Source organism: Phyllobates terribilis, unplaced genomic scaffold (assembly GCF_046119375.1).
Source record: "Phyllobates terribilis strain yellow unplaced genomic scaffold, ASM4611937v1 Scaffold_61__1_contigs__length_8056638, whole genome shotgun sequence".
NCBI classification, from domain to species: domain Eukaryota; kingdom Metazoa; phylum Chordata; class Amphibia; order Anura; family Dendrobatidae; genus Phyllobates; species Phyllobates terribilis.
Window position 1 is genome coordinate 1,403,436 of NW_027362821.1, and position 25,678 is coordinate 1,429,113.

General features: G+C 45.9%; 2 protein-coding genes across 6 annotated transcripts in view; one reads left to right on the forward strand and one right to left on the reverse strand.

The window, feature by feature from the left end:
• Nucleotides 1–2,802: 2,802 nt before the first annotated feature.
• Nucleotides 2,803–14,338, reverse strand: LOC141192461 (uncharacterized). 3 transcript variants are annotated; one of them, XM_073661994.1, is made up of 7 exons: nt 14,252–14,338; nt 8,501–8,656; nt 8,270–8,371; nt 8,072–8,195; nt 7,900–7,988; nt 7,613–7,703; nt 3,864–5,168 (listed from the first exon to the last, which is right to left on the reverse strand). In XM_073661994.1, the coding sequence occupies exons 2-7, from the start codon at nt 8,582–8,584 to the stop codon at nt 4,333–4,335; spliced, it is 1,326 nt and encodes a 441-aa protein (XP_073518095.1). In that variant the 5' UTR covers nt 8,585–8,656; nt 14,252–14,338; the 3' UTR covers nt 3,864–4,332. The 3 variants fall into 3 exon arrangements, with proteins under 3 accessions (XP_073518096.1, XP_073518097.1, XP_073518095.1); XM_073661995.1 differs by lacking the exon at nt 8,270–8,371 and having other exon boundaries at nt 2,803–5,168; XM_073661996.1 differs by lacking the exons at nt 8,501–8,656; nt 14,252–14,338 and having other exon boundaries at nt 2,803–5,168; nt 8,072–8,184.
• Nucleotides 14,339–23,418: 9,080 nt separating this feature from the next.
• Nucleotides 23,419–25,678, forward strand: part of LOC141192421 (uncharacterized) — a 33,707-nt gene continuing 31,447 nt past the window's right edge. For 2 of the 3 annotated variants that reach the window (XM_073661940.1, XM_073661941.1), the window contains exon 1: nt 23,431–23,485. In XM_073661940.1, the coding sequence (XP_073518041.1) occupies nt 23,480–23,485 (6 nt within the window). In that variant the 5' untranslated portion in view covers nt 23,431–23,479. Of the gene's footprint in view, nt 23,486–25,678 lie in introns of all 3 variants that reach the window. The other variant, XM_073661942.1, reaches the window with a different exon arrangement.

A 25,678-nucleotide genomic window follows, 5' to 3' on the forward strand; every position in this document is an offset into this window, starting at 1 on the left:
CACACTCATTGGCTGTCAGTATCTGCCCCAGCACCGCCCTCTGCACACTCATTGGCTGTCAGTATCTGCCCCAGCACCGCCCTCTGCACACTCATTGGCTGTCAGTATCTGCCCCAGCACCGCCCTCTGCACACTCATTGGCTGTCAGTCTCTGCCCCAGCACCGCCCTCTGCACACTCATTGGCTGTCAGTATCTGCCCCAGCACCGCCCTCTGCACACTCATTGGCTGTCAGTATCTGCCCCAGCACCGCCCTCTGCACACTCATTGGCTGTCAGTCTCTGCCCCAGCACCGCCCTCTGCACACTCATTGGCTGTCAGTCTCTGCCCCAGCACCGCCCTCTGCACACTCATTGGCTGTCAGTATCTGCCCCAGCACCGCCCTCTGCACACTCATTGGCTGTCAGTATCTGCCCCAGCACCGCCCTCTGCACACTCATTGGCTGTCAGTATCTGCCCCAGCACCGTCCTCTGCACGCTCATTGGCTGTCAGTATCTGCCCCAGCACTGCCCTCTGCACACTCATTGGCTGTCAGTATCTGCCCCAGCACCGCCCTCTGCACACTCATTGGCTGTCAGTATCTGTACCAGCACCGCCCTCTGCACACTCATTGGCTGTCAGTATCTGCCCCAGCACCGCCCTCTGCACACTCATTGGCTGTCAGTATCTGCCCCAGCACTGACCTTTGCGCACTCATTGGCTGTCAGTATCTGCCCCAGCACCGACCTCTGCACACTCATTGGCTGTCAGTATCTGTACCAGCACCGCCCTCTGCACACTCATTGGCTGTCAGTATCTGCCCCAGCACCGCCCTCTGCACACTCATTGGCTGTCAGTATCTGCCCCAGCACCGCCCTCTGCACACTCATTGGCTGTCAGTATCTGTACCAGCACCACCCTCTGCACACTCATTGGCTGTCAGTATCTGCCCCAGCACCGCCCTCTGCACTCATTGGCTGTCAGTATCTGCCCCAGCACTGACCTCTGCACACTCATTGGCTGTCAGTATCTGCCCCAGCCCCGCCCTCTGCACACTCATTGGCTGTCAGTATCTGCCCCTGCCCCGCCCTCTGTCATTCATCTCAGCATTGGGAATAACAGAGCAATGTTCGGTCATCTGAGGAAAGCAGCACAATCCCTGCCCTCCACATCTACAGCGGTGACAGAGCCCCACGTCTGCACATCACCCCCGACATAGGAATACTGGAGGGGAAAAGTCTATAGGGATGTGTAATGCCTTAAACCATTCTCTCTCTCTCATTATTCTGGCATTTGGCAAATATTATAAATTATGGTATAATCCTAACTGACCTAAAACGGGAAAGATTTATTCTGATTTCATGTCAGATATTGAGATAAACATCAGATGTGTCTTATTATATAGTGTATGGAAACTTCTGGTTTCTACTGTAGGAGATATCCAGAAGTCTATTGATCCTATTCTGAACATTATTGGAGAGTTTGGTGAATGGTCAGGACTGTCCATTAATCGGGATAAATCGGTTATTCTACCATTTGATGATATCCCTAATTCCAGCATATTAGAATATACACGAATACAAACGGTTGAGAAATTCTAATACCGAGTATAAGTATAACAAAAAGATCTCCGGATTACATTGCACTGAATCTATATCTTCTTCTGGAAAAGTATAAAAAGAAAATCGATGTGTGGTGGAGATTACCATTATCAGCTGTAGGAAGAGGGAACTTATTAAACATGATATTGATGCCCCAACTCTTATACATTCTGCATAATGCCCCTATTTGGATCCATAATTCCCATTTTCATAGCAAGTTTCATTCTCTTATATGGAAAAAGAAATCGTCTAGGATAAAATGTGAATATCTACAAAGTGACGAGGAATCTGGTGGATTGGCGATTCCTAATGCACCAATATATTATAAAAAAACTAAAAAACACACTGGTGCTTCACACAGGATATAAAAGCTGTTGGTAGTAAGCAGGCTCTTTGTGTATCTGCCTGCACAATGTAATAATAATAATAATAATAATTAAAAAAAAAACAACCACAAATACTACCGCGCTAAGTACGCTCAGAGCTGGTGGCTCTGACTAGATGGATGCAGATAAATACAAAAAAAGGAGATTGAAAATGCAACCCAAATGGATATCTTACTTCTAACTCTATCCTCAGTGAGGATACACGCAGATCCTAGCTATAATCAACAATAGCTCTATGAGAAAGAAACAGAGAAGGAAAAGTGGCAGCACTTACTCTGAGAAGTGTGAGCTGTCGGTTTTTTTGGGGCGCCCTGTACATCTTGTACCTTGGGGTGTGACGTCACAGTGCCACGCCCTCTCCAGCTCTGCACTCACGCGGCCAAGTTTCCGGCCGGAGCACACCGCGTTTGTACCAGCATTACAGAGTGGGTAAGAAGCACCTTTTCGGGAGGACGCTCCCGCTTTACCCCGCCGGCTCATCAGTACAGACCCAGCAGGACGTATGGTAACAGCGCACATCAACTGCTGAACCACTGTGCTCGGTCTGGCAGGCTGAGGACTTCCACACCACAACCAACAGCTGATGGAGGTGATCCTGCAAAGCCTGGCTAATCAATACACCTTTCTATGGAAGCAGCTCACACTTCTCAGAGTAAGTGCTGCCACTTTTCCTTCTCTGTTTCTTTCTCATAGAGCTATTGTTGATTATAGCTAGGATCTGTGTGTATCCTCACTGAGGATAGAGTTAGAAGCAAGATATCCATTTGGGTTGCATTTTCATTTTCCTTTTTTTGTATTTATCTACATCCATCTAGTCAGAGCCACACTCTGAGCGTACTTAGCGCGGTAGTATTTGTGGTTGTTTTTTTAACACTAATATATTATATTGCAGTGCAATTGGAACATTTGGGTGGGTGGCATAGCGCTGCAAACCCAAATAGTATTAAGGGGTTAATTACCTCAGGACACGGTGGAATATTCCTATTCATATAGTGGAACTGAATGACCTCGCACACAAGAAATCACTATACCCTACACTTGCTCTACTCTACAAGGTCTGGGATAGGGGTAAAGATATAATGGAAATAGGAGACTGCAATGAATCTACACCTATATGGTTTAATAATAAATATGCAGAGGGCTATAAATTAGAGGGATTCCGGAGTTGGGAGGATAAAGGAATATATACGATATAAAACATATTATCTGAAGGGAAACTTAAGTCCTTTGATCAATTAAAGGGGGAATTTGTATAAATCTCTACAGTTTTGGCATTAATTTAATGCACAATCAAGATGGACGCCCTTTTGGGTAGAAAATAATACTTTTGTTAAGTTGGTATTAGAGAAGGGAAATACTAAGGGTCGTATTTCTGATATTTACTGAATCCTTCTAGATAATTATTTAAAAATATTTCCTTCTCCAGCTAGACAAAAATGGATGGAGATATAGGTCCAATTTCTGAGGATCAATGGAGAGAGGTATTAGAACTGGTTCCCCAATTATCTTTACATGAGGGGCAGAGATTTCCCCAGATCATATTAATACACAGGAAATACAAGACGCCTAGATTCCTATGTAACATAGGATACCGGACTGCTGCTGAATGTCCAGGATGTAACATGGATGCTGCGGGCCTATTACATCCGCTATGGGAATGCCGGGAGTTAGGTAAATACTGGAAAGGAGTTCTGTCTATTATAAAGAGGGTGTATAAAATAGATATTCAACCAGACCCAAAAAAATGCCTATTAGGTATATTAGAGGATGATATGGAATTTGACCCAATTTCAATAGGGATTTCACATATTTTATTTCAAGCTAGGAAACATATTGCATCCAAATGGATTAACCCCTCACCTCCAGAAATTAGTGAACTAAAAAATAGGATAAAAACATTATCAGATTAGAAAAAGGGGTATATAAAAAACAAAACTCAATGAATAAATTTGAGAAAATATGGGGTTTATGGTTGGATACACCTGGAATGCCAGCAAGGGGGATATTGTTGGAGAGACAATTTGACTTATAGGGGAGGGGGGTATTGGCACATTGTAATGTGTATTGGAATTCCTTAACATGTGGTATGGGTAATATAGCACACCTATATGTGTATAGGATTATAATATTTATTACAATATTATGGTTATATAAAATATTTCAAGAATGTGGAATGTTAATTGTAGGATTATAGTAACTGCAAGTTATGAGACGGTAATGGGCAAGCTGAAAGGATATACAGGAGAGATGCATATATGTGATTCCTATGGTATGTTATTTTATTATTGTATGTACTGGTTTCTTGTTTTGTGAAAAAAAATAAGTAAGAAAATCTCAATAAAAATATATTGGATTAAAAAAAAAGATTAGAAAAAAGGCTTCTCCCCCGTGTGGGTTCTCTGGTGCCTAATCAAATTGGATGTCTGGTTAAAACATTTCCCACAATCTGAACATGAAAAAGGCTTCTCCCCTGTGTGGGTTCTCTGGTGCTTAACCAAAGCTGATTTATGGTTAAAACATTTCCCACATTCTGAACATGAAAAGGGCTTCTCCCCTGTGTGGGTTCTCTGGTGCGTAACCAAAACTGATTTTTGGTTAAAACATTTCCCACATTCTGAACAGGAAAAGGGCTTCTCCCCTGTGTGGGTTCTCTGGTGGTTAATCAAACCTGATTTCTGGTTAAAACATTTCCCACATTCGGAACAGGAAAAGGGCTTCTCCCCTGTGTGGGTTCTCTGGTGGTTATCAAGATGGCATTTCCGGTTAAAACATTTCCCACATTCTGAACATGAAAAAGGCTTCTCCCCTGTGTGGGTTCTCTGGTGATCAACAAAAACTGATTTCTGGTTAAAATATTTTCCACATTTGGAACAAAAAAATCTGTTGTCCGCTGTGTGTATTTTTTGATGTTTAAGAATAGACTTTTCGAGGGTAAAACTATTTCCATTTTCTGAACGTGAAAATGATTTCTTTGCTTTAGGAGCAGTTCGTTTTTTAATGCTTATTTTATTTTGATTTTCCTTAGTAGTCGGTAATGAATCAGAAGATAGGACCTGTTTCATAGGATCAGATGATTGATGTTTGCTGTGAAGGGATGATGGTATATCTGGAGTAATGACATTCACTTCAATTGTATCCTGTGGGATCTCAAGATCGTCAGATTTAAAAATCTCCTGTCCATCTGATCTTTTGGTAGAGTCATCTGCCAAGAAAAAAAACAATTATTAATTTAGAATAAAATATCCTTGAAATTTATATTTTTGAACATTTCTACTTAAAATGTCTAAACAAACACATCCCTGGGCTACATGCTAATCCAGGGAAATGAAGAGATATATGCTCAAGCTTAAAAATCAATTTTATTAGACACAAATCTAAAAAATAGAGGAATATTTACAATTCTGCTCTGGTTTTCTGCCATTTTGTTATATTAGGGTTTCTGCAAAAGGTGTGTCCCATCTCCTCTGGGACGTCTACTTCTCCTCCTGCTTCGACTTGTGTAACGTCTGCTTCTGTCACCAGGCGCCTCCTTATTCATTCTGCAGGCGGCACTGGTGATGGAAGAGACGTCAGAACCAGAAGCTCTGCGAGGCACAGGCTCTGTCCAGCCACTAAGATTAGGGTGCCTGGGACCTGTAGTACCATCCAGTCTGGCAGTATGGGTGTGTGTGCTGTCCAGTTGGAGTAATCTGCTCCCTGCTTCAGCCATTTGGAAAGCACCGCACCCTACTAAAGCTGGAAGCATATTGCCGGAAGCTGCCAGATACAGCCTTGTCCTCCTCTGGTTCAGTCCTCTGTGCTCAGCTCCCGGCTTGTGTATTTGTTTCCTGTTGTGACCCCGGCCCGTTTACTGACTACTTTTGTGTCTTCTGATTTTGTATTTTCTCTGCCCTCCTGGTTCTGACCCGGCTACCTGACTATTCTTCTTCCCATCTCACTCCACAGAACAGCAGGTAACACCGTGGCCCAAGCCTAGGGGTCTCTGTGTAAGTCCAGATCCATGTAGAGGGGTTAAAGGGTGATGAGCAAAGTAATTTTTTAAATCTAGAAACGGGGTAGATAAGGCAAGCCTGTTTGTGGTGGCCATCTTTTGAGCTTTCAGGTGACCATAAACAGTGCCCCCAATACATTGTGTCTGCAAACAGCAAGATCTGCATTAGAATAGCTAAATGGCGCTCCTTCCCTTCTTAACCTGCCATGTGCCCAGACAGTAGTGTACAACCGTATATAGGGGATTGTCAGATTCAAAAGAAGTTGGAAAATAATTTGTAAGGTCCATTTGTTACCTATTATCCTTTGTGAAGAATTTCAAAGTTATCACCATATAAAGTGATTTGAAAAATGGGCCTGATTAGAAACACAAAACTGGCTGCAGGAAGGGGTTAAATCAGAGGATTACTGAAGTCAAAAACAGTGAGTATAGACAATAACACATCTACTGAAATGATCAAACTCAACAGTCTTCATCAGAGAAAAATGAGTAACTAGTGGTGAAACCTCTCTGGGGTAATTAGAGTATGGGGCTCGGTGGCTCTTGGGAATCTAAACTATCGTAAGGGACAATATTTTCTTTCTGATGAGTTTCAAGAAGAAATATTAGACATTTAAAGAGAACTTTTTATAATACTGCAGAGATGAGGTGTCTTAAATTTTGATCTCGGGCATTTGGAGGAGGTAATGGAGATCTTTCTGAAAGACTATCAGGGAGTTACAGAGTCACATAAGTGAGGCCGGCCGATCCCACCACAGTGAACCTATCATACAGAATGAACTTGTGAAAAAAGAAAGAATATAAAAACATGTAACATCCCCAACAACAACGTATGTATGAGGGGAGAAATCCAACACTAAACTGGAGTCACACTCATTTATGGTGGACCATTGGAGCAACTATGAGTTCTGACCAAAAGAGTAGAGAAAGTATTAGCGCCCCCATTTCAAAAGAGATTGTGCAGTAATCTGAATTCCTTAGGATTGAAAACATAATGTAATTTATGGCACAGGTGTAATGTTTTTTGTATAGTTTAATGCAATCCTTTTTGAAGTTAATTGGTTTTAAAAGATATTGAAAAGTCAGGATAAAGGGAAACTCTTGATATGTTAAAAGAAATTCACACTTGGCCCTCACTGGACATTTAATGTTGTCGATCATAAAAGCGAAGTTTGGTCAGAAAGACTGGACCTGGTCTTGTAGGGACCAAAAGAGCACATTTAGCAGCACAGAAGGCAGAGAAGGTAGATTCATCCAATAAGATATCGGGGATCTAGGAAGCCAACAGCATCATTACCCTCCGCTTTCTCTTACAGACCCATCATAATATTTTTCTTCAAGTGATTTTTTAATTTGTCAACACATTCTACGTACGCTGTCATTTGGCTTTGTAGTTTACAGATCTGAGCAAGTAAAAGCATCTCCTAATCCCAGGGGGTAGGTGGATCTTCCAGGTAGTAAGTTGTGTAGAAAAGGGCTTTCACAATTTCCCAAAGTAAATTGAATATTTTCGGACTGAGGAGAATGTTGTGGTCTAGCGGCAAAATGGTGATCACACGATTGTGACACGGCCGGACTACACCACTGATAAAGCAGCCACAGCCGGTGACAGAGAAGAATCTGTGACTTCTCTGCATTTAGTGGTTACTACTCACCTGGGTAGTCATATGTAGGAATCTCCTCTTTACACCGCTCATCACCCCTCACATACGTCTCTGTAGTATTAATATGGGTCAGATTTTCACCCTTAAATAAATATTATAAAAGTCAAAGACAGATGGAGAAGTCACATCTATGATCAGCTCTAATCCTGCCATCTCCACCGTTCTCACTACACAAATATAAATCATAATACTGGTGGATAAAACAAGACTGAACAAAAAACCTTTACAGCCGTCTACACATCATAGGGGAAATCTCATGACATGTTATCTGTATCTACCTGAGGAACATTGGGATCTTCTTGTTTATAGTCCTGTAGACGAAGATGACGGGGACATCTCTCTGGTGTTGTCCTCTTACTGGATAGATCTGGAGGAAACACATACAGGGGCTGAATTCATTCTTTACATACAGATAATTATAGGCCATGTGTATTTAGTCCTGTCTATTACCTGGTGATGTGAGGGACTGGGGAACCTCCAACAAGATGTTCCTGTACAGATCTTTGTGTCCTTCTAAATACTCCCACTCCTCCATGGAGAAATATACAGCGAAATCCTGACACCTTATATGAACCTGACAAATACAATGATACAGTCATCCCCCCGATCCCTTCATAGTGTTACTGTATAATGTCCCAGCAATGTCACCTCTCCAGTCAGAAGCTCAATCATCTTGTAGGCGAGTTCTAGGATCTGGTCATTGATGTCCTCATGTATCAGGGGGTGAGGTGGAGGCCCCGTGATTAATCTCTGGTTATGGAGAGACACATTAATAAATCTCACTCCAGACATTTCCAGAGTCCTCACCTCTCCAGTTCTGTCCATCTGTTATTCCCATATATAAGAATAATTAAACGCGATGTCATCAGAATCTCTCACCTCTCCAGTAAGCCGAAAGAGGATCTCTAGGGTGAGGTGTAATATCCTCTCCACCATCTCCATCTTGTCCCTGTCCATATCCATCTTTGATGGGTAAATCAGGAAAATTTTGTTATATAGAAGATCTTCACTGAGAGGATTCGGTATTGTAGAGACCTGAATGAGAAGAAAATAAGCCGATGGAACATCATAAAAATCCTGTGTAATAATACAACTATTGGAGATAACGAGGGGAAACATATAAGGAGATTTATTATTTGACAGTATTTAGTTTTTTCTTTACATCTAGTAATAAAACCTTTATATTTTAGGCCACAGACAACAAGCAGTTTCTTCCTCAGAGTCTGCAGCTGAATACATTTCTCATAGACTCACTGTAAGGGAAATATTGAGAAAATATTAACAATGTCTCCCAAACCTCTTTTCCCTCTCACCCCTCCCTTATCCACCATTTGGACCAAACCAACTGTTTCCATGCAATTTAACACACACAGCAGAAGTCACTTGTAGACAAATGCAGCACAAAAGGTGCTACTGACCCACTTAACATACGAATGCATCTCCCCTTAGCACAAACCTGGGATAGACTGACACCTTCCAGCAGGGGCAGAGATTGAAGAAAAACTCATTTAGGCTTCAAAAAGGTTTAACACAAACTCCAGGATGTCCGGAGCTGATACCAAATATGGAATATTGGAAGTTCCATAACTCCGCTAATAATGGGACCCATATTTTTAGTGGCAGGGTCAGCCAAGGAACAATATGCTTATTTTTTCGTACCTGTGAGCCCCTCCAGGTATCTGGGGTGCAAAAGTAACAAAATAACAGACCACAACTATGTCATGCGTGGTCTCTAAAGGAAGGTAAATTCATAACGGAAAAAATGGTATTACTTCCGGGCTTCTGCGATTAACCAACGATAAGTTATCGCAAAAGCCAGATATTCTAATAAAAATATGGAGGCTGGTATCCAGCCCACGTAATGTCATCCCAGGTGCTGTGTGGGCAGGTCTCCCCTTAGGCATAAAAGAATCCAAGGAGGATGGATGAGTATTCATTGCCAGGGGGGTATAAAGACTATAATAAACGGATCTTGTTCGATAACAGTCAAATCAATAAGTGGGGCGCCCCCCTCCAGCTAAACAGAATTGTCTCTGCGATCTGTCTATCACGTAAGTCTTCTTTAATCCCGTTTATATTATGTAACTGTATATTCTGTACTGTATTGTCCCCTTTGTAAAATCCTTGTATATTTTTCATAACATTGCCTTCTTTTTGGATTAAATATAAAATGTAATAGTCCTGTTTCTGTTGCTCTGTAATCGTTCCCTCCCCCGAAGCCATATACGCTACTAGAACGCAGGCGTCCGACCAGGCCTGTATTATATTTCAAATCTGGACGGTGGTGGCAGCGAATAATAATAATTGGGTTATCGTGAAGCTGACAGTGACCGTACGGGGGCATATACACATATCCCTACAGAGTGACGACTATGGTGAGAGATAATGTGATCTCCCCGATGTCGCCTCTTTGTGAGTTCATGGCACCTTCTATAACGCTAATTCTCGTCTCATTTTCCGACAATGGAATTGGAATTAGCAATACTGCAGGAGATATTCATTATGATCCCCATGTTTCTCCCCTTCCCTGCTCATCACCTCTGGAGCTGTGCTAGTCATGGGGCAGCTACCATTGACCATGTCACTATCTGGCGTGACAGTGGTCACTCACACGGGACAACCTGCTTCCTGGTGTCCATGCCTGCTCCCTTTGCACATAGCACTTATGCTGGCTCAATTTAGGGGATCCTCAGCAGCATCACCCCGCAAGATGAGGTGGCTGAACTACCTTTAACACAACATAAATTTTTATTATGCTTGTCATTGACATTATTGACAGTGGCATTACATGTCATATCAGATCTGGGAGGGTGGTCAAACACCCCCAAACCCCGTGACAGTCAGGGTCTTCCCAGGAATGCGTTCCTCTGGTAACATGAACTCAGGGTGGATGAGGGTACATTCTGCGCCAGTGTTCTTAAGGTCAACAGTAACGGGCTGTAAGTTTTCCTGGGCCCTGTCAACCGCCCCACCCACAAAAAGAATGGCTGCAGTAGGTCCTGAGGCCTCAGGTGTGGTGTTCATCTTAAGCAAAAGGTGGCTACTTTGAAGAACCTAGAATATAAGACATATTTTCAGTTGTTTCACACTTTTTTGTTAAGTATATAATTCCACATGTGTTAATTCATAGTTTTGATGCCTTCAGTGTGAATGTACAATTTTCATAGTCATGAAAATACAGAAAAATCTTTAAATGAGAAGGTGTGTCCAAACTTTTGGTCTGTACTGTAGGTGGAGGGGAGATACTCAACAGGATCCGTTGCTATAATAAATATATACTCCCGCAATAAATACTACCAACCTCAGCAGATGCGGCTGAAGGGAAAGACCTGCCCACATACCCCCTGGGATGACATTACGGGGGCTGGTCTCCAGCCTTCATATCTTTATTAGATATCTGGTTTTTGTGATAACTTATTGTGGGATGATCGTAGAGGCCCGAAAGTGATAAAATTTTCTCCGCTATGATTTTACCTTTCTCCAGAGACCTCACACGGTATAGCTGCGATTTGTTATTTTGGGACTTTTGCGCCACAGCCCCCAGAGGAACCTACAGAGACACGAAAATATCCATATCATTCCCTAGCTGACCCGGTCACTAAAAATATGGGTCCCTTCATTTTCAGAATTATGAAACTTTAGTTATTCCATATTTCGTTTTGACTCCGAAGATCCTGCAGTCTTTGTTAAACCCCTTTTGAGCCTAAACGAGCCATTTCCTCTTTCCTTCCATCTCTGCCCCTATGCTGGAAGGTGTCAACCTATCCCAGGTCTGTGCTAAGAGGAGATGCATTTGTATGTAGAATAGGCTACTGAGCTCCTTGTACTGTTATTTGCATACCGACAGCTGCGTGGAGTGTCAGCTCTCCTCTGGAGACAAATGGTGGATAAGGGAGGGATGAAGAGGGGTTTCAGGGACAGAGAATTTGTTAATACTTTCTCAATATTTCCCTGACAGAAACTATGCACTAAAAGGTCCCTAATTGACTGAACCTTTCTGAAAGTTATTGTAGGAGTAGATCCCACAGAACCCTCAGGTCCGGGTCAGCCACAAGTATATCCCAGTGTTTTCTGAGGATATGAAAGATACAGTCACTCTAATTGTCGTAAGTTTTTCTTACTCGTGTTGTTCTATCTTTTTCTTGGTCTCTTGGATAGGTATGGAGGAGTGTCTGTCTCTCCCATTTTTCTGCAAACGATGATGTGGAATCCAAAATGTACCACGAGTACACTTTTTCCCTTAATCTGATGTTCAGGTCTATTGCCTGTATATTAAAATCTGTGACATTAGAGCAGTACCCTCTCAACAGTAAAAATTGTCCCTTGGGTATTCCTCTTTTTATGAGGTTGGGTTGGTGGATATCCAACTTCAATAGTTTATTAGTACTTGAAGGTTTATGATAGATGAGTGTTCCTAGGGTCCCATTGCAATCTTTCTTGATTAGTACATCCAGGAATGGCAACTGGTAATAATTAAATTCAGATGTAAATCTCAGGTAGTCTCTATTGATGTTGAGTTCCCTGTTGAGTTCCCTGACAAATTCAAAAGATTGTTCACTCGTCCCTGACCAGATAATAAAAATGTCGTAAATATATTTGTACCATACCCCAATATATGGATGCCACCACTTATGATCATCCCTGAACATTGTGGTTTCCTCCCACCAGCTCAGCAATACTTTAGCATGTGATGGTGCACAGGGGCTCCCCATCGCAGTACCCCTGAGCTGGTGGAAGTATTTCCTGTCAAAAAGAAAGAAGTTATGAGTAATAGCGAATTTTAGAAGATCCTCCATGAAGTCATTATGTCTGCTACACTCTATTGACCTCGATTTCAAGAAATGTCTTACTCCTCTGATACCATCCTCATGCGGTATATTACTGTACAAAGCCTCGATATCTAGTAAGGCCTGCTCCCCTACATGCATGTATACATGCTCGAGGGTCTACATGTAGGGGAGCAGGCAAAGGGAAAACCATTTTCCAGAGGAATTATTCCAACTATAAAACCTCAGGCGGTACTGTGGGAACATTACACATCATAAATACTGCCTAAGGGGCATAATGGGGGCATTACACTGTGTGGGGGCATCATACATACTGCATATGGGGCATAATGGGGACATTACACTGTGTGGGGGCATCATACACACTGCATAAGGGGAATAATTGGGACATTACACTGTGTGGGGGGCATCATACTGCATAAGGGGCATAATGGGGGTATTAAATTGTGTGGGGGGCATCATACATTCTGCATAAGGGGTATAATGGGAGCATTACACTGTGTGGGGGTATCATACATACTGCATAAGGGGCATAATGGGGGCATTACATTGTGTGGGGGCATCATACATACTACATAAGGGGCATAATGGGGGCATTACACTGTGGGGGGCATCATACATACTGCATAAGGGGCATAATGGGGGCATTACACTGTGTGGGGGCATCATACATACTGTATAAGGGGCATAATGGGGGCATTACACTGTGGGGGGCATCATACATACTACATAAGGGGCATAATGGGGGCATTACACTGTGGGGGGCATCATACATCCTGGATAAGGGGCATAATGGGGGCATTACACTGTGGGGGGCATCATACATACAGCATAATGGACATAATGGGGGCATTACACTGTGTGGGGGCATCATACATCCAGCATAAGGGGCATAAAGGAGGCATTACACTGTGTGGGGACATCATACATCCTGCATAAGGGGCATAATGGGGGCATTACACTGTGGGGGCATCATACATCCTGCATAAGGGGCATAATGGGGGCATTACACTGTGGGGGGCATCATACATACAGCATAAGGGGCATAATGGGGGCATTACACATACTGCATAAGGGACATAATGAGGGCATTACACTGTGTGGAGCATCATACATCCTGCATAAGGGGCATAATGGGGGCATTACACTGTGTGGGGGCATCATTCATTCGGCATAAGGGGCATTACACTGTGTGGGGGCATCATACATACTGCATAAGGGGCATTACACTGTGTGGGGGCATCATACATACTGCATAAGGGGCATAATGGCAGCATTACACTGTGTGGGGCATCATACATTCTGCATAAGGGGCATAATGGGGGCATTACACTGTGTGGGGCATCATACATACTGCATAAGGGGCATAATGGGGGCATTACACTGTGTGGGGCATCATACATACTGCATAAGGGGCATAATGGGGGCATTACACTGTGTGGGGGCATCATACATCCTGCATAAGGGGCATAATGGGGGCATTACACTGTGTGGGGGCATCATACATCCTGCATAAGGGGCATAATGGGGGCATTACACTGTGGGGCATCATACATCCTGCATAAGGGGCATAATGGGGGCATTACACTGTGTGGGGGGCATCATACATCCTGCATAAGGGGCATAATGGGGGCATTACACTGTGGGGCAGTAAAGGGGTCCTGTACTATGAGAACAATACGTTTCCTCCCTTCCTGTCTCCATAGTTGGGTCGTATGTATCTATTACAGGAAACAGAACAAAAACCTTATGATTCTTATAAAGGGGCAACACAAGACCCCAAAAGAGTCTCCGTGCTGAAGGGGTTAATGCCCCCTGCGCCCAGTAATGGGTCTCCACATACCTCCACCTGCAGAGCCGCCACCACATATATGGCTGTTCTGTGCGCACAGGACCTGTGATGAGGTCACAGGAGGGGAGGAGTCAGGGGTCACATGATCAGGGGCCTCAGTGGATGCAGGACTCTGCTGTGCTGGTTGTGTGGATGTAGCAGAGCCGCTTGTGTACGAGGTGTACGGAGCAGAGCCGCGTGTGTACGAGGTGTACGGAGCAGAGCCGCGTGTGTACGAGGTGTACGGAGCGGAGCCGCGTGTGTACGAGGTGTACGGAGCGGAGCCGCGTGTGTACGAGGTGTACGGAGCGGAGCCGCGTGTGTACGAGGTGTACGGAGCGGAGCCGCGTGTGTACGAGGTGTACGGAGCGGAGCCGCGTGTGTACGAGGTGTACGGAGCGGAGCCGCGTGTGTACGAGGTGTACGGAGCGGAGCCGCGCATGTACGAGGTGTACGGAGCAGAGCCGCGCGTGTACGAGGTGTACGGAGCAGAGCCGCGCGTGTACGAGGTGTACGGAGCGGAGCCACGTGTGTACGAGGCGTACGGAGCAGAGCCGCGTGTGTACGAGGCGTACGGAGCAGAGCCGTCTGTACGAGGCGCACGGAGCGGAGCCGTGTGTACGAGGTGTACGGAGCGGTGCCGCGCGTGTACGAGGTGTAAAGAGCGGAGCCGCGTGTGTACGAGGTGTACGGAGCGGAGCCGCATGTGTACGAGGTGTACGGAGCGGAGCCGCGCGTGTACGGAGCGGAGCCACGCGTGTACGAGGTGTATGGAGCGGAGCCGCGCGTGTACGAGGTGTGTGGAGCGGAACCGCGTGTGTACGAGGTGTGCGGAGCCTCATGTGTACGAGGTGTGCGGAGCCGCGTATGTACGAGGTGTACGGAGCGGAGCCCCATTTGTACGAGGCGTACGGAGCGGAGCCGCGTGTGTACGAGGTGTACGGAGCAGAGCCACGTGTGTACGAGGTGTACGGAGCAGAGCCGCGCGTGTACGAGGTGTACGGAGCAGAGCCGCGCGTGTACGAGGTGTACGGAGCAGAGCCGCGCGTGTATGAGGTGTACAGAGCAGAGCCGCACGTGTACGAGCTGTACGGAGCAGAGCCGCACGTGTACGAGCTGTACGGAGCAGAGCCGCGCGTGTACGAGCTGTACGGAGCAGAGCCGCGCGTGTACGAGGTGTGCGGAGCGGAGCCGCGCGTATACGAGGTGTACGGAGCGGAGCCGCGCGTGTACGAGGTGTACGGAGCGGGAGCCACGTGTGTTACGAGGTGTACGGAGCGGAGCCGCGTGTACGAGGTGTACGGAGCGGAGCCGTGCGTGTACGAGGTGTACGGAGCAGAGCCGCGCGTGTACGAGGTGTAAGGAGCGGAGCCGCGCGTGTACGAGGTGTACGGAGCAGAGCCGCGCGTGTACGAGGTGTACGGAGCAGAGCCACGCGTGTACGAGGTGTACGGAGCAGAGCCACGTGTGTATGAGGTGTATGGAGCGGAACCGCATGTGTACGAGGTGTACGGAGCAGAGCCGTGTGTGTTTGTCAGTCCTCACTTGTGAGGGCCAATAGCAAAGCCCTCGAGGTGTGAAGAACATACAACCCCCTAAAGTGACCCCATTTCGGACACTGCACCCACAAGGGAAGTCATCTGAGGGTGTAATGGGCGTTCTTACGTTTTTATCCCACAGGTGTCTCACTGATTTCTTTACCTCTCGTTTGTGTGTAAATAATATTACATTTGCTCAGAGCCGCAGTGAGGGGTTCCGCCAGGGGTGGACACACCACCGATGCACCCGGGCCCAGAGGTGAAGGGGGGCCCATGCAGGAAGGGGCGTAGTGCTCAGGCAGTAGACCACGCAGCTGCTATGGGGCCCCTTGACTGAGGGCTGATGCTGCTTATCCCCGTCCACTCCCACCCGTCATGATTTTTGATACCCTGGGCAGAGTGAGGGCATTGAAAAAGGGGGCATGTCATGCAGGAGAGAGGCCGGTGGCCAATGAACGCTTCCCCATCAGACTGATGAGAGCGCTCATTGACTGCTGTGTCTGTCCTCCTGCAGGGACTTGCAATGGGTCTTCTGCCTCCTGCTGTTCCTTTCCCAGAAGCATTTCCTCAAAAAGTAGAGGGAGGGGGAAGAGAGTCCACAGCATCGGACCACACGCTGGGGCAATCAGTCCTGTCTGTGTACCCTCCACAGTGCGTTCTGCAGCCCTCTCCAGAAGACCCCAATAGCATAAAACATTAGTATATGAGTGTATGTATATGTGTGCAGGGCTGCCACCAGGAATTTCAGGTCCCATACTGGCAAAATTTTCTGGCCCCCTGAGACTCCACCCCAGCTCCACCTTCACTCCTCGAACCTTCCACAGTCACACCACCCACTGTTGGAAAAACTCCACTTCTGCACCACATCCTCACCAATCACACATTAAGGGTATGTGCCCACGGTCAGGAGCCGCCTGCGGGATAGCCGCATGACTTCTGCCCTCATTTTATGCAAATGAGTGGCACAATTATTTTTTTTTGTACATTGCAGACTTTCCTCATAAAGGTAAAGTCTGTGGAGAAAGTCCACATGTGGACCCACAAGTCAAATTGACATGCTGCTGGTCTGAAAGCAGCCAAAATTAGAAAAATATTGTCTCTGTCCAAATATATATGGACCTCTCTGTACATAGCCAGCAGCTTTTGTTTTGGTCAAAAGATTTTGTAAGCCAACAACATGACAAGGTGGACTCTTCTGGCCGGACCCTGCTCTACTCTAGCCTATTAAACATTTCTTGAAATATCCTGTACTCTTTTTAGGTATATTTTTAGTTATTTTTCTTTAAGGGAATGTGTCACGTTTTTTAAAATGACCAATAATAATACATACAAGGGACAAATACCTTCACACTATGGCCGGACCACATAGTGGCCAAATATTACCACATACAAAGAATACCACCACACCATGACTAGACCACATATTACCACCCCATAGTGACCGAATAATACTACATACAAGGAGCAAATACCACCAAACCATGGCCGGAGGACATATTACCACAAAATAGTGACCCAATAATACCACATAAAAAGAACAAATATCGCCACACCATGACTGGAGTATATATTACCACCTCATAGTCACCGAATAATACCATGTACAAGGGACAAATATCGCCACAACATTACCAGACCACATATTACCACCACATAGTGACCAAATACTACAATACTGATCATTGATAAAAAAAAACAATACTAATATTACCATAAGTGCCATTATACACAGGAGCTCTTTACATAGTATACAGTGTATAGTGTCAGTGTACAGGTAATACAGGGATCACCAGTGACATTATACACAGGAGCTCTGTACATATAGTGTCAGTGTACAGGTAATATAGTGATCTCCAGTGACATTATACACAGGAGCTCTGTATATAGTGTCAGAGTACAGATAATACAGGGATCACCGGTGACATTATACACAGGAGCTCTGTATATAGTGTCAGTGTAAAGGTAATACAGGGATCACCAGTGACATTATACACAGGAGCTCTGTATATAGTGTCAGTTTACAGGTAATACAGGGATCACCAGTGACATTATACACAGGAGCTCTGTATATACTGTCAGTGTACAGGTAATACAGGGATCACCAGTGACATTATAGCCTCTATATTTTTATTAGATATCTGTTTTTTTGCGATAACTTATTGTGGGTTGATCGTAGAGGCCCAAAAGTGACTCCATATGTTCTGTTATGATTTTACCTTTCCCCAGAGACCACACACGGTATAGCTGCCGTCTATTTTGTTACTTTTGCAGCACAGCTCCCCAGAGAGGCTTACAGAGACGGGAAAATATCCATATTATTCCTTAGCTGACCCTGCCATCCAAAATATAGGCCCCATTATTATCGGACATATGGAACTTTAGTTATTCCATATTGGCTTTGGGCCGTCTGCAGGCCTTTGTTACATTCTCTTTGAAGCACTGGGAATATAACCTTCTCAGTTAGCTGTAAATCTATCACAAGCCTGTGTTAATTGGGTTTGGTAGCACCTTTTGGGCCAGCATTTGCTTACAAGGCCCTTCTCATGTGTGTGTTGATTTGCATAGAGGCAACTGGCCAAAGTGTCAGCTCTTCTACCGTGGACAATTACTATAGGGGAGGAGGGAAGAGGAGTCTGGGAGAGAGACTTCTTAATATCTATGACAGGGGAGAAGAAAAGATTTTCAATATTTCCATGACAATCTGTTTTTCATTGATACAGAAAGAAATGCTATACCTATAGCCTCACGATCAAGTTTTGCATCAGACTCTATTTTGACGTATCCCATTGCAATTGCTCTGTTATACATCCAACTCCTGGATAGCATGGATTTGTACGCTCCATCTAATCTGATTCACCATTGCAATGTTCTACAGTAATCTCAGCAGTGTTTTGTACATACTTGTTTTCGTCTGTTTTACAATGATGCATCTATTTGCCTCCCGTTGATATGATTGATAATGCTCGGTATATCTGCGGCTCTATGATCCTTTGCCAGGATATTATGCTTTGCACCAGATCAGATGTGGGTGTATTTCCTAACATCGGTGGTTTTCACACAAATTTCCTGCAATAGACAGTTTATATACAGGGTGGGATACAAATATGCATGAACAAGAGTATGAGCTTTAATTCTGTGTTCCTTGTATATAGTATTACTTGTATGTAGTAATATGTGGTCTGGTCATGGTGTGGTGGTATTTGTTCCTTGTATGTGGTGTTCGGTCACTATGTGGTGGTTATATGTCGTCCGGTCACGGTGTGACGGTTTTTGTCCCTTTGTATGTGATATTAATTGAAAAAATGTATGTGACACATTCCCTTAAAGAAAAATAAAGAAAAATATACCTAAATAGAGTACTGGATATTTTAAGAAATGTTTAATAGGTTAGAGTAGAGTAGGGCCCTGCCAGAAGAGTCTACCTTGTCGTGGCAGCAGCTTACAAAATCTTTGGCCAAAACAAAAGCTGCTGCTATGTACAGTGCCTTGTGAAAGTATTTGCCCCCCTTGAACTTTTCTACCTTTTGCCACATTTCTGGCTTCAAACATAAAGATATAAAATTCTAATTTTTGGGGAAAGAACCAACAAGTGGGACACAATCGTGAAGTCGAACGAAATTTATTGGATATTTTAAACTTTTTAAAAAAATTAAAAACTGAAAAGTGTGGCGTGCAATATTATTCAGCTCCTTTGAGTTAATACTTTGTAGCTCCACCTTTTGCTGCGATTACAGCTGCAAGTCACCTGGGGTATGTCTCTATCAGTTTTGAACATCGAGAGGCTGAAATTCTTGCCCATTCTTCTTTGCAAATCAGCTCGAGCTCATTGAGGTTGAATGGAGGGCGTTTATGAACAGCAGTTTTCATCTCTTTCCACAGATTCTCGATTGGATTCAGGTCTGGACTTTGACTTGGCCATTCTAACACCTGGATACGTTTATTTTTGAACCATTCCATTGTAGATTTTGCTTTATGTTTGGGATCATTGTCTTGTTGGAAGATAAATCTCCTTCCCAGTCTCAGGTCTTTTGCAGACTCCAACAGGTTTTCTTCCAGAATGGTCCTGTATTTGGCTCCGTCCATCTTCCCATCAATTTTAACCATCTTCCCTGTCCGTGCTGAAGAAAAGCAGGCCCAAACCATGATGCTGACAGTGAGGATGGTGTTTTGAAGGTGATGAGCTGTGTTGCTTTTACGCCAAACATATCGTTTTGCATTGTGGCCAAAAAGTTTGATTTTGGTTTCATCTGACCAGAGCACCTTATTCCACATGTTTGGTGTGTCTCTCAGGTGGCTTGTGGCAAACTTCAAACGAGACTTTTTATGGATATCTTTGAGAAATGGCTTTCTTTTTGCCACTCTTCCATAAAGGCCAGATTTGTGCAGTGTACGACTGATTGTTATCCTATGGACAGACTCTCCCACCTCAGCTGTAGATCTCTGCTGTTCATCCAGAGTGATCATGGGCCTTTTGGCTGCATCTCTGATCAGTCTTCTCCTTGTTCGAGATGAAAGTTTAGAGGGACGGCCGGGTCTTGGTAGATTTGCAGTGGTCTGATACTCCTTCCATTTCAATATGATCGCTTGCACAGTGCTCCTTGAGATGTTTAAAACTTGGGAAATCTTTTTGTATCCAAATCCGGCTTTAAACTTCGCCACAACAGTATCTCGGACCTGCCTGGTGTGTTCCTTGGTCTTCATGATGCTCTCTGCACTTGAAACAGAACCCTGAGACTATCACAGAGCAGGTGCATTTATACGGAGACTTGATTACACAAGGTGGATTCTATTTATCATTACCAGTCATTTAGGACAGCATTGGATCATTCAGAGATCCTCACTGAACTTCTGGAGTGAGTTTGCTGCTCTGAAAGTAAAGGGGCCGAATAATATTGCACACCCCACTTTTTTAATTTTTTAAAAAGTTTAAAATATCCAATAAATTTCGTCCCACTTTTTGTTGATTCTTCTGAAAAAATTAGAATTTTATATCTTTATGTTTGAAGCCAGAAATGTGGCAAAAGGTAGAAAAGTTCAAGGGGGCCAAATACTTTCATAAGGCACAGTATGTGATCTGGTGTTCTATGGGAACTGTCAGGGTATGTGCACATGGTCAGGAGCCGCTGTGGGTTTGACACTGCAGCTTATGCAGCAACAAACCTGCAGCGGCAGGTGTTACAGCATAGTGTATAGGATTTCTAGAAATCCCATGTCCACTATGCAACTCTGTGGACCTATGGATCACCCACGAAAACTGGCATGCGTCGCATCTTTCAGACCCGCATCATGTCAATTTCTCTTGCAGGTCTACATGTGGACTTTCTCCACAGTCTAACTTCTATGAGGAAACTCCACATATACAAAAAAAAAAAAATTGCACCACTCAATTGCATAAAATGAGGGCAGAAGCCGCACGTCTATCCCGCAGCTTTGGGGCCGCAGGCACCTCCTGAGCGTGGGCACATACCCTTAATGTGTGATTGATAAGGATGTGGTGCAGAAGTGGAGTTTTTCCAAGAGTGGGCGGTGTGACTGTGGAAGGTTCGAGGAGTGGAGGTGGAGCCTGGGCGGGTCTCCAGGGTGCCTAAAAAGTTTTTGCCAGTATGGGGCCTGAAATTCCTGGTGCCAGCCCTGCAGACATATACATACACTCATATACTAATCTTATATGATATTGCTGTCTTCTGGAGAGGGCTGCGGAACCCACTGTGGAGGAAGGAACACAGCTCAGACAGGACTGATTTCAGCTTCCTGCCCCTGCGTGCTGTCAGATGCTTTGGACTCTCCTCCCCAACCCCCTACTCTTAGAGGAAATTCTACTGGGAAAGGAACAGCAGGAGGCAGAAGACCCACTGTGAGACCCTGCAGGAGGACAGACACAGCAGCCAATGAGCGCTCTTATCAGTCTGATGGGGAAGAGTTCATTGGCCAGCGGCCTCTCTCCTGCATGACATACCCCCTTTTTCAATGGCCTCACTCTGCCCAGGGTATTAAAAATCATTACGGGTGGGAGTGGACAGGGTTAAGCAGCATCAGCCCTCAGTCAAGGGGCTCCATAGCAGATGCGTGGTCTACTGCCTGAGCACTAAGCCCCTTCCTGCATGGGCCCCCCTTCACCTCTGGGCCCGGGTGCATCGGCGGTGTGTCCACCCCTGGCTGAACCCCTCGCTGCGGCTCTGAGCAAATGTAATATTATTTACACACAAACGAGCAGTAAAGAAATCAGTGAGACACCTGTGGGATAAGAACGTAAGAACGCCCATTACACCCTCTTCCCTGGTGGGTGCAGTATCCGAAATGGGGTCATTTTAGGAGGTCGTATGTTCATCACACTTCGAGGGCTTTGCTATTGGCCGTTCCGTACACCTCGCACACACATGGCTCCGCTCCATACACACAGCTCCGATCTCTACAACTCGTAAACACGCGGCTCCTCTTCCTACAGCTTGTACACGTGCGGCTCTGCTCCACATGTCTCTGCTCTGTACACCTCATACACACGGCTCATCTCCGTACACACAGATCCGCGCGGCTTCGCTCCGTACACATCGTACACGCGTGGCTCCGCTCCGTACACCTCGTACACGCGCGGCTAAAGCTCCATACACCTCGTACACGCGCGGCTAAAGCTCCGTACACCTCGTACACACGCGGCTCTGCTCCGTACGCCTCGTACACACGCGGCTCTGCTCCGTACGCCTCGTACACGCACGGCTCTGCTCCGTACGCCTCATACACGAGCGGCTAAAGCTCTGTACGCCTCGTACACGCGCGGCTCAGCTCCGTACGCCTCGTACACGCGCGGCTCAGTTCCGTACGCCTCGTACACGCGCGGCTCAGCTCCGTACGCCTCGTACACGCGCGGCTCCGCTCCGCACGCCTCGTACACGCGCGGCTAAAGCTCCGTACGCCTCGTACACGCGCGGCTAAAGCTCCGTACGCCTCGTGCACGCGCGGCTCCGCTCCGTACGCCTCGTACACGCGCGGCTAAAGCTCCGTACGCCTCGTACACGCGCGGCTCAGCTCCGTACGCCTCGTACACGCGCGGCTCAGCTCCGTACGCCTCGTACACGCTCGGCTAAAGCTCTGTACGCCTCGTGCACGCGCGGCTAAAGCTCCGTACGCCTCGTGCACGCGCGGCTAAAGCTCCGTACGCCTCGTGCACGCGCGGCTAAAGCTCCGTACGCCTCGTGCACGCGCGGCTAAAGCTCCGTACGCCTCGTGCACGCGCGGCTCCGCTCTGTACGCCTCGTGCACACGCGGCTCCGCTCTGTACGCCTCGTGCACACGCGGCTCTGCTCCGTACACCTCGCACACACACGGCTCTGCTCCGTACACCTCGCACACACGCGGCTCTGCTCCGTACACCTCGCACACACACGGCTCTGCTCCGTACACCTCGTACACGCGCGGCTCTGCTCCGTACACCTCGTACACACGCGGCTCTGCTCCGTACACCTCGTACACACGCGGCTCTGCTCCGTACACCTCGTACACACACGGCTCTGCTACATCCACACTGTAAACCCCTCCTGACCCCACACATAAACTTCAGCTCATCCAGCACCATGACAACCAGCACAGCAGAGTCCTGCATCCACTGAGGCCCCTGATCATGTGACCCCTGACTCCTCCCCTCCTGTGACCTCATCACAGCTCCTGTGCGCACAGAGCAGCCATATATGTGGTGGCGGCTCTGCAGATGGAGGTATGTGGAGACCCCATTACTGGGCGCAGGGGGCAGTAACCCCTTCAGCACGGGGACTCTTTTGGGGTCTTGTGTTGCCCCTTTATAAGAATCATAAGGTTTTTGTTCTGTTTCCTGTAATAGATACATACGACCCAACTATGGAGACAGGAAGGGAGGAAACGTATTGTTCTCATAGTACAGGACCCCTTTACTGCCCCCCACAGTGTAATGCTCCCATTATGCCCTTATGCGGGATGTATGATGCCCCACAGTGTAATGCCCCCATTATGCCCCTTATGCAGTATATATGATGCCCCCACACAGTGTAATGCCCCCCATTATGCCCCTTATGCAGGATGTATGATGCCCCCACACAGTGTAATGCCCCCATTATGCCCCTTATGCAGGATGTATGATGCCCCCACAGTGTAATGCCCCCATTATGCCCCTTATGTAGTATGTATGATGCCCCCCACACAGTGTAATGCCCCCATTATGCCCCTTATACAGGATGTATGATGCCCCCACGCAGTGTAATGCCCCTTATGCAGGATGTATGATGCCCCCACACAGTGTAATGCCCCCATTATGCCCCTTATGCAGGCTGTATGATGCCCCCACACAGTGTAATGTCCCTATTATGCCCCTTATGCAGTATGTATGATGCCCCCACACAGTGTAATGCCCCCATTATGCCCCTTATGCAGGCTGTATGATGCCCCCACACAGTGTAATGTCCCTATTATGCCCCTTATGCAGTATGTATGATGCCCCCCACGCAGTGTAATGCCCCCATTATGCCCCTTATGCAGTATGTATGATGCCCCCCACACAGTGTAATGCCCCCATTATGCCTCTTATGCAGGATGTATGATGCCCCCACACAGTGTAATGCCCCCATTATGCCCCTTATGCAGTATGTATGATGCCCCCACACACTGTAATGCCCCCCTTATGTAGTATGTATGACACCCCCACAAAGTGTAATGTCCCCATTATGCCCCTTAAACAGTATATATGATGCCCCCATTATGCCCCTTATGCAGTATGTATAATGCCCCCCACACAGTATAATCTTCCCACAGTACCGCCTGAGGTTGGAATAAACTTTCTGGAAAATGGTCTTCCCTTTCCCTGCTCCCCTACATGTAGACCCTCGAGTATGTATACATGGATGTAGGGGAGCCGGCCTTACTAGATATTGACGCTTTGTACAGTAATATACCACATGAGGATGGTATCAGAGGAGTAAGACGTTTCTTGAAATCGAGATCAATAGAGTGTAGCAGACATAATGACTTCATGGAGGATCTTCTAAAATTCACTTTTACTCATAATTTCTTCCTTTTTGACAGGAAGTACTTTCCCCTAACTCAGCGGTACTGTGATGGGGAGCCCCTGTGCCCCCTCGTATGCTAACCTATTCCTGGGCTAGTGGGAGATAACCACAATATTCGGGGATGATCATAAGTGGTGGCATCCATATACTGGGACATAGAATAGATATATTGGCGACATTCTTGCTCGGGGACGAGTGAAAAGTTTCTTGAATTTGTCAGGGAACTCAACATCAATAGAGTGGGCCTTAGATTTACATCAGAGGTTAATTATTACCAGTTGCCTTTCCTGGATGTTCTAAATAAGATATAGCAGGATGGGACCCTAGGGACACTTATCTACAAAATACTTACAAACACTAGTAAACTATTGAAGTGGGATAGCCACCACCCCATCCCCCTAAAAAAATAAACAAAACAAAACAAAAAAACTATATCCATGGGTCAATTTTTATGGTTGAGAAGAAACTGCTCTAATGTCACAGATTTTAATATACGGGCAATAGACATGAACACCAGATTCATAGGACAAGGGTACAGACACTCCTTCATACCTAACCAAGAGACCAAGAAAAAGATGGAATAACATGAGTAATAGGAACTTAGGACAATCAGAGTGACCATATCTTTAATATCCTCAGAAAACACTAGGGTGTACTTGTAGTCAACCTGGACCTGGGAGTGCCGTGTGATCTACTCCCACAATAACTTTCAGAAAGTGTCGGTCAATTAGGGACCGTTTAGTTTACAATTCTGGACAGCCAATCACAGCATTTCTCACTGTTTCTGGCAATCAGATTGCAGCCTGGGATCGGTGCTCATAAGAGCATCGATCCTAGGCTCTTGCAAAGAGACCCCAGCCCTCTCCCCCACC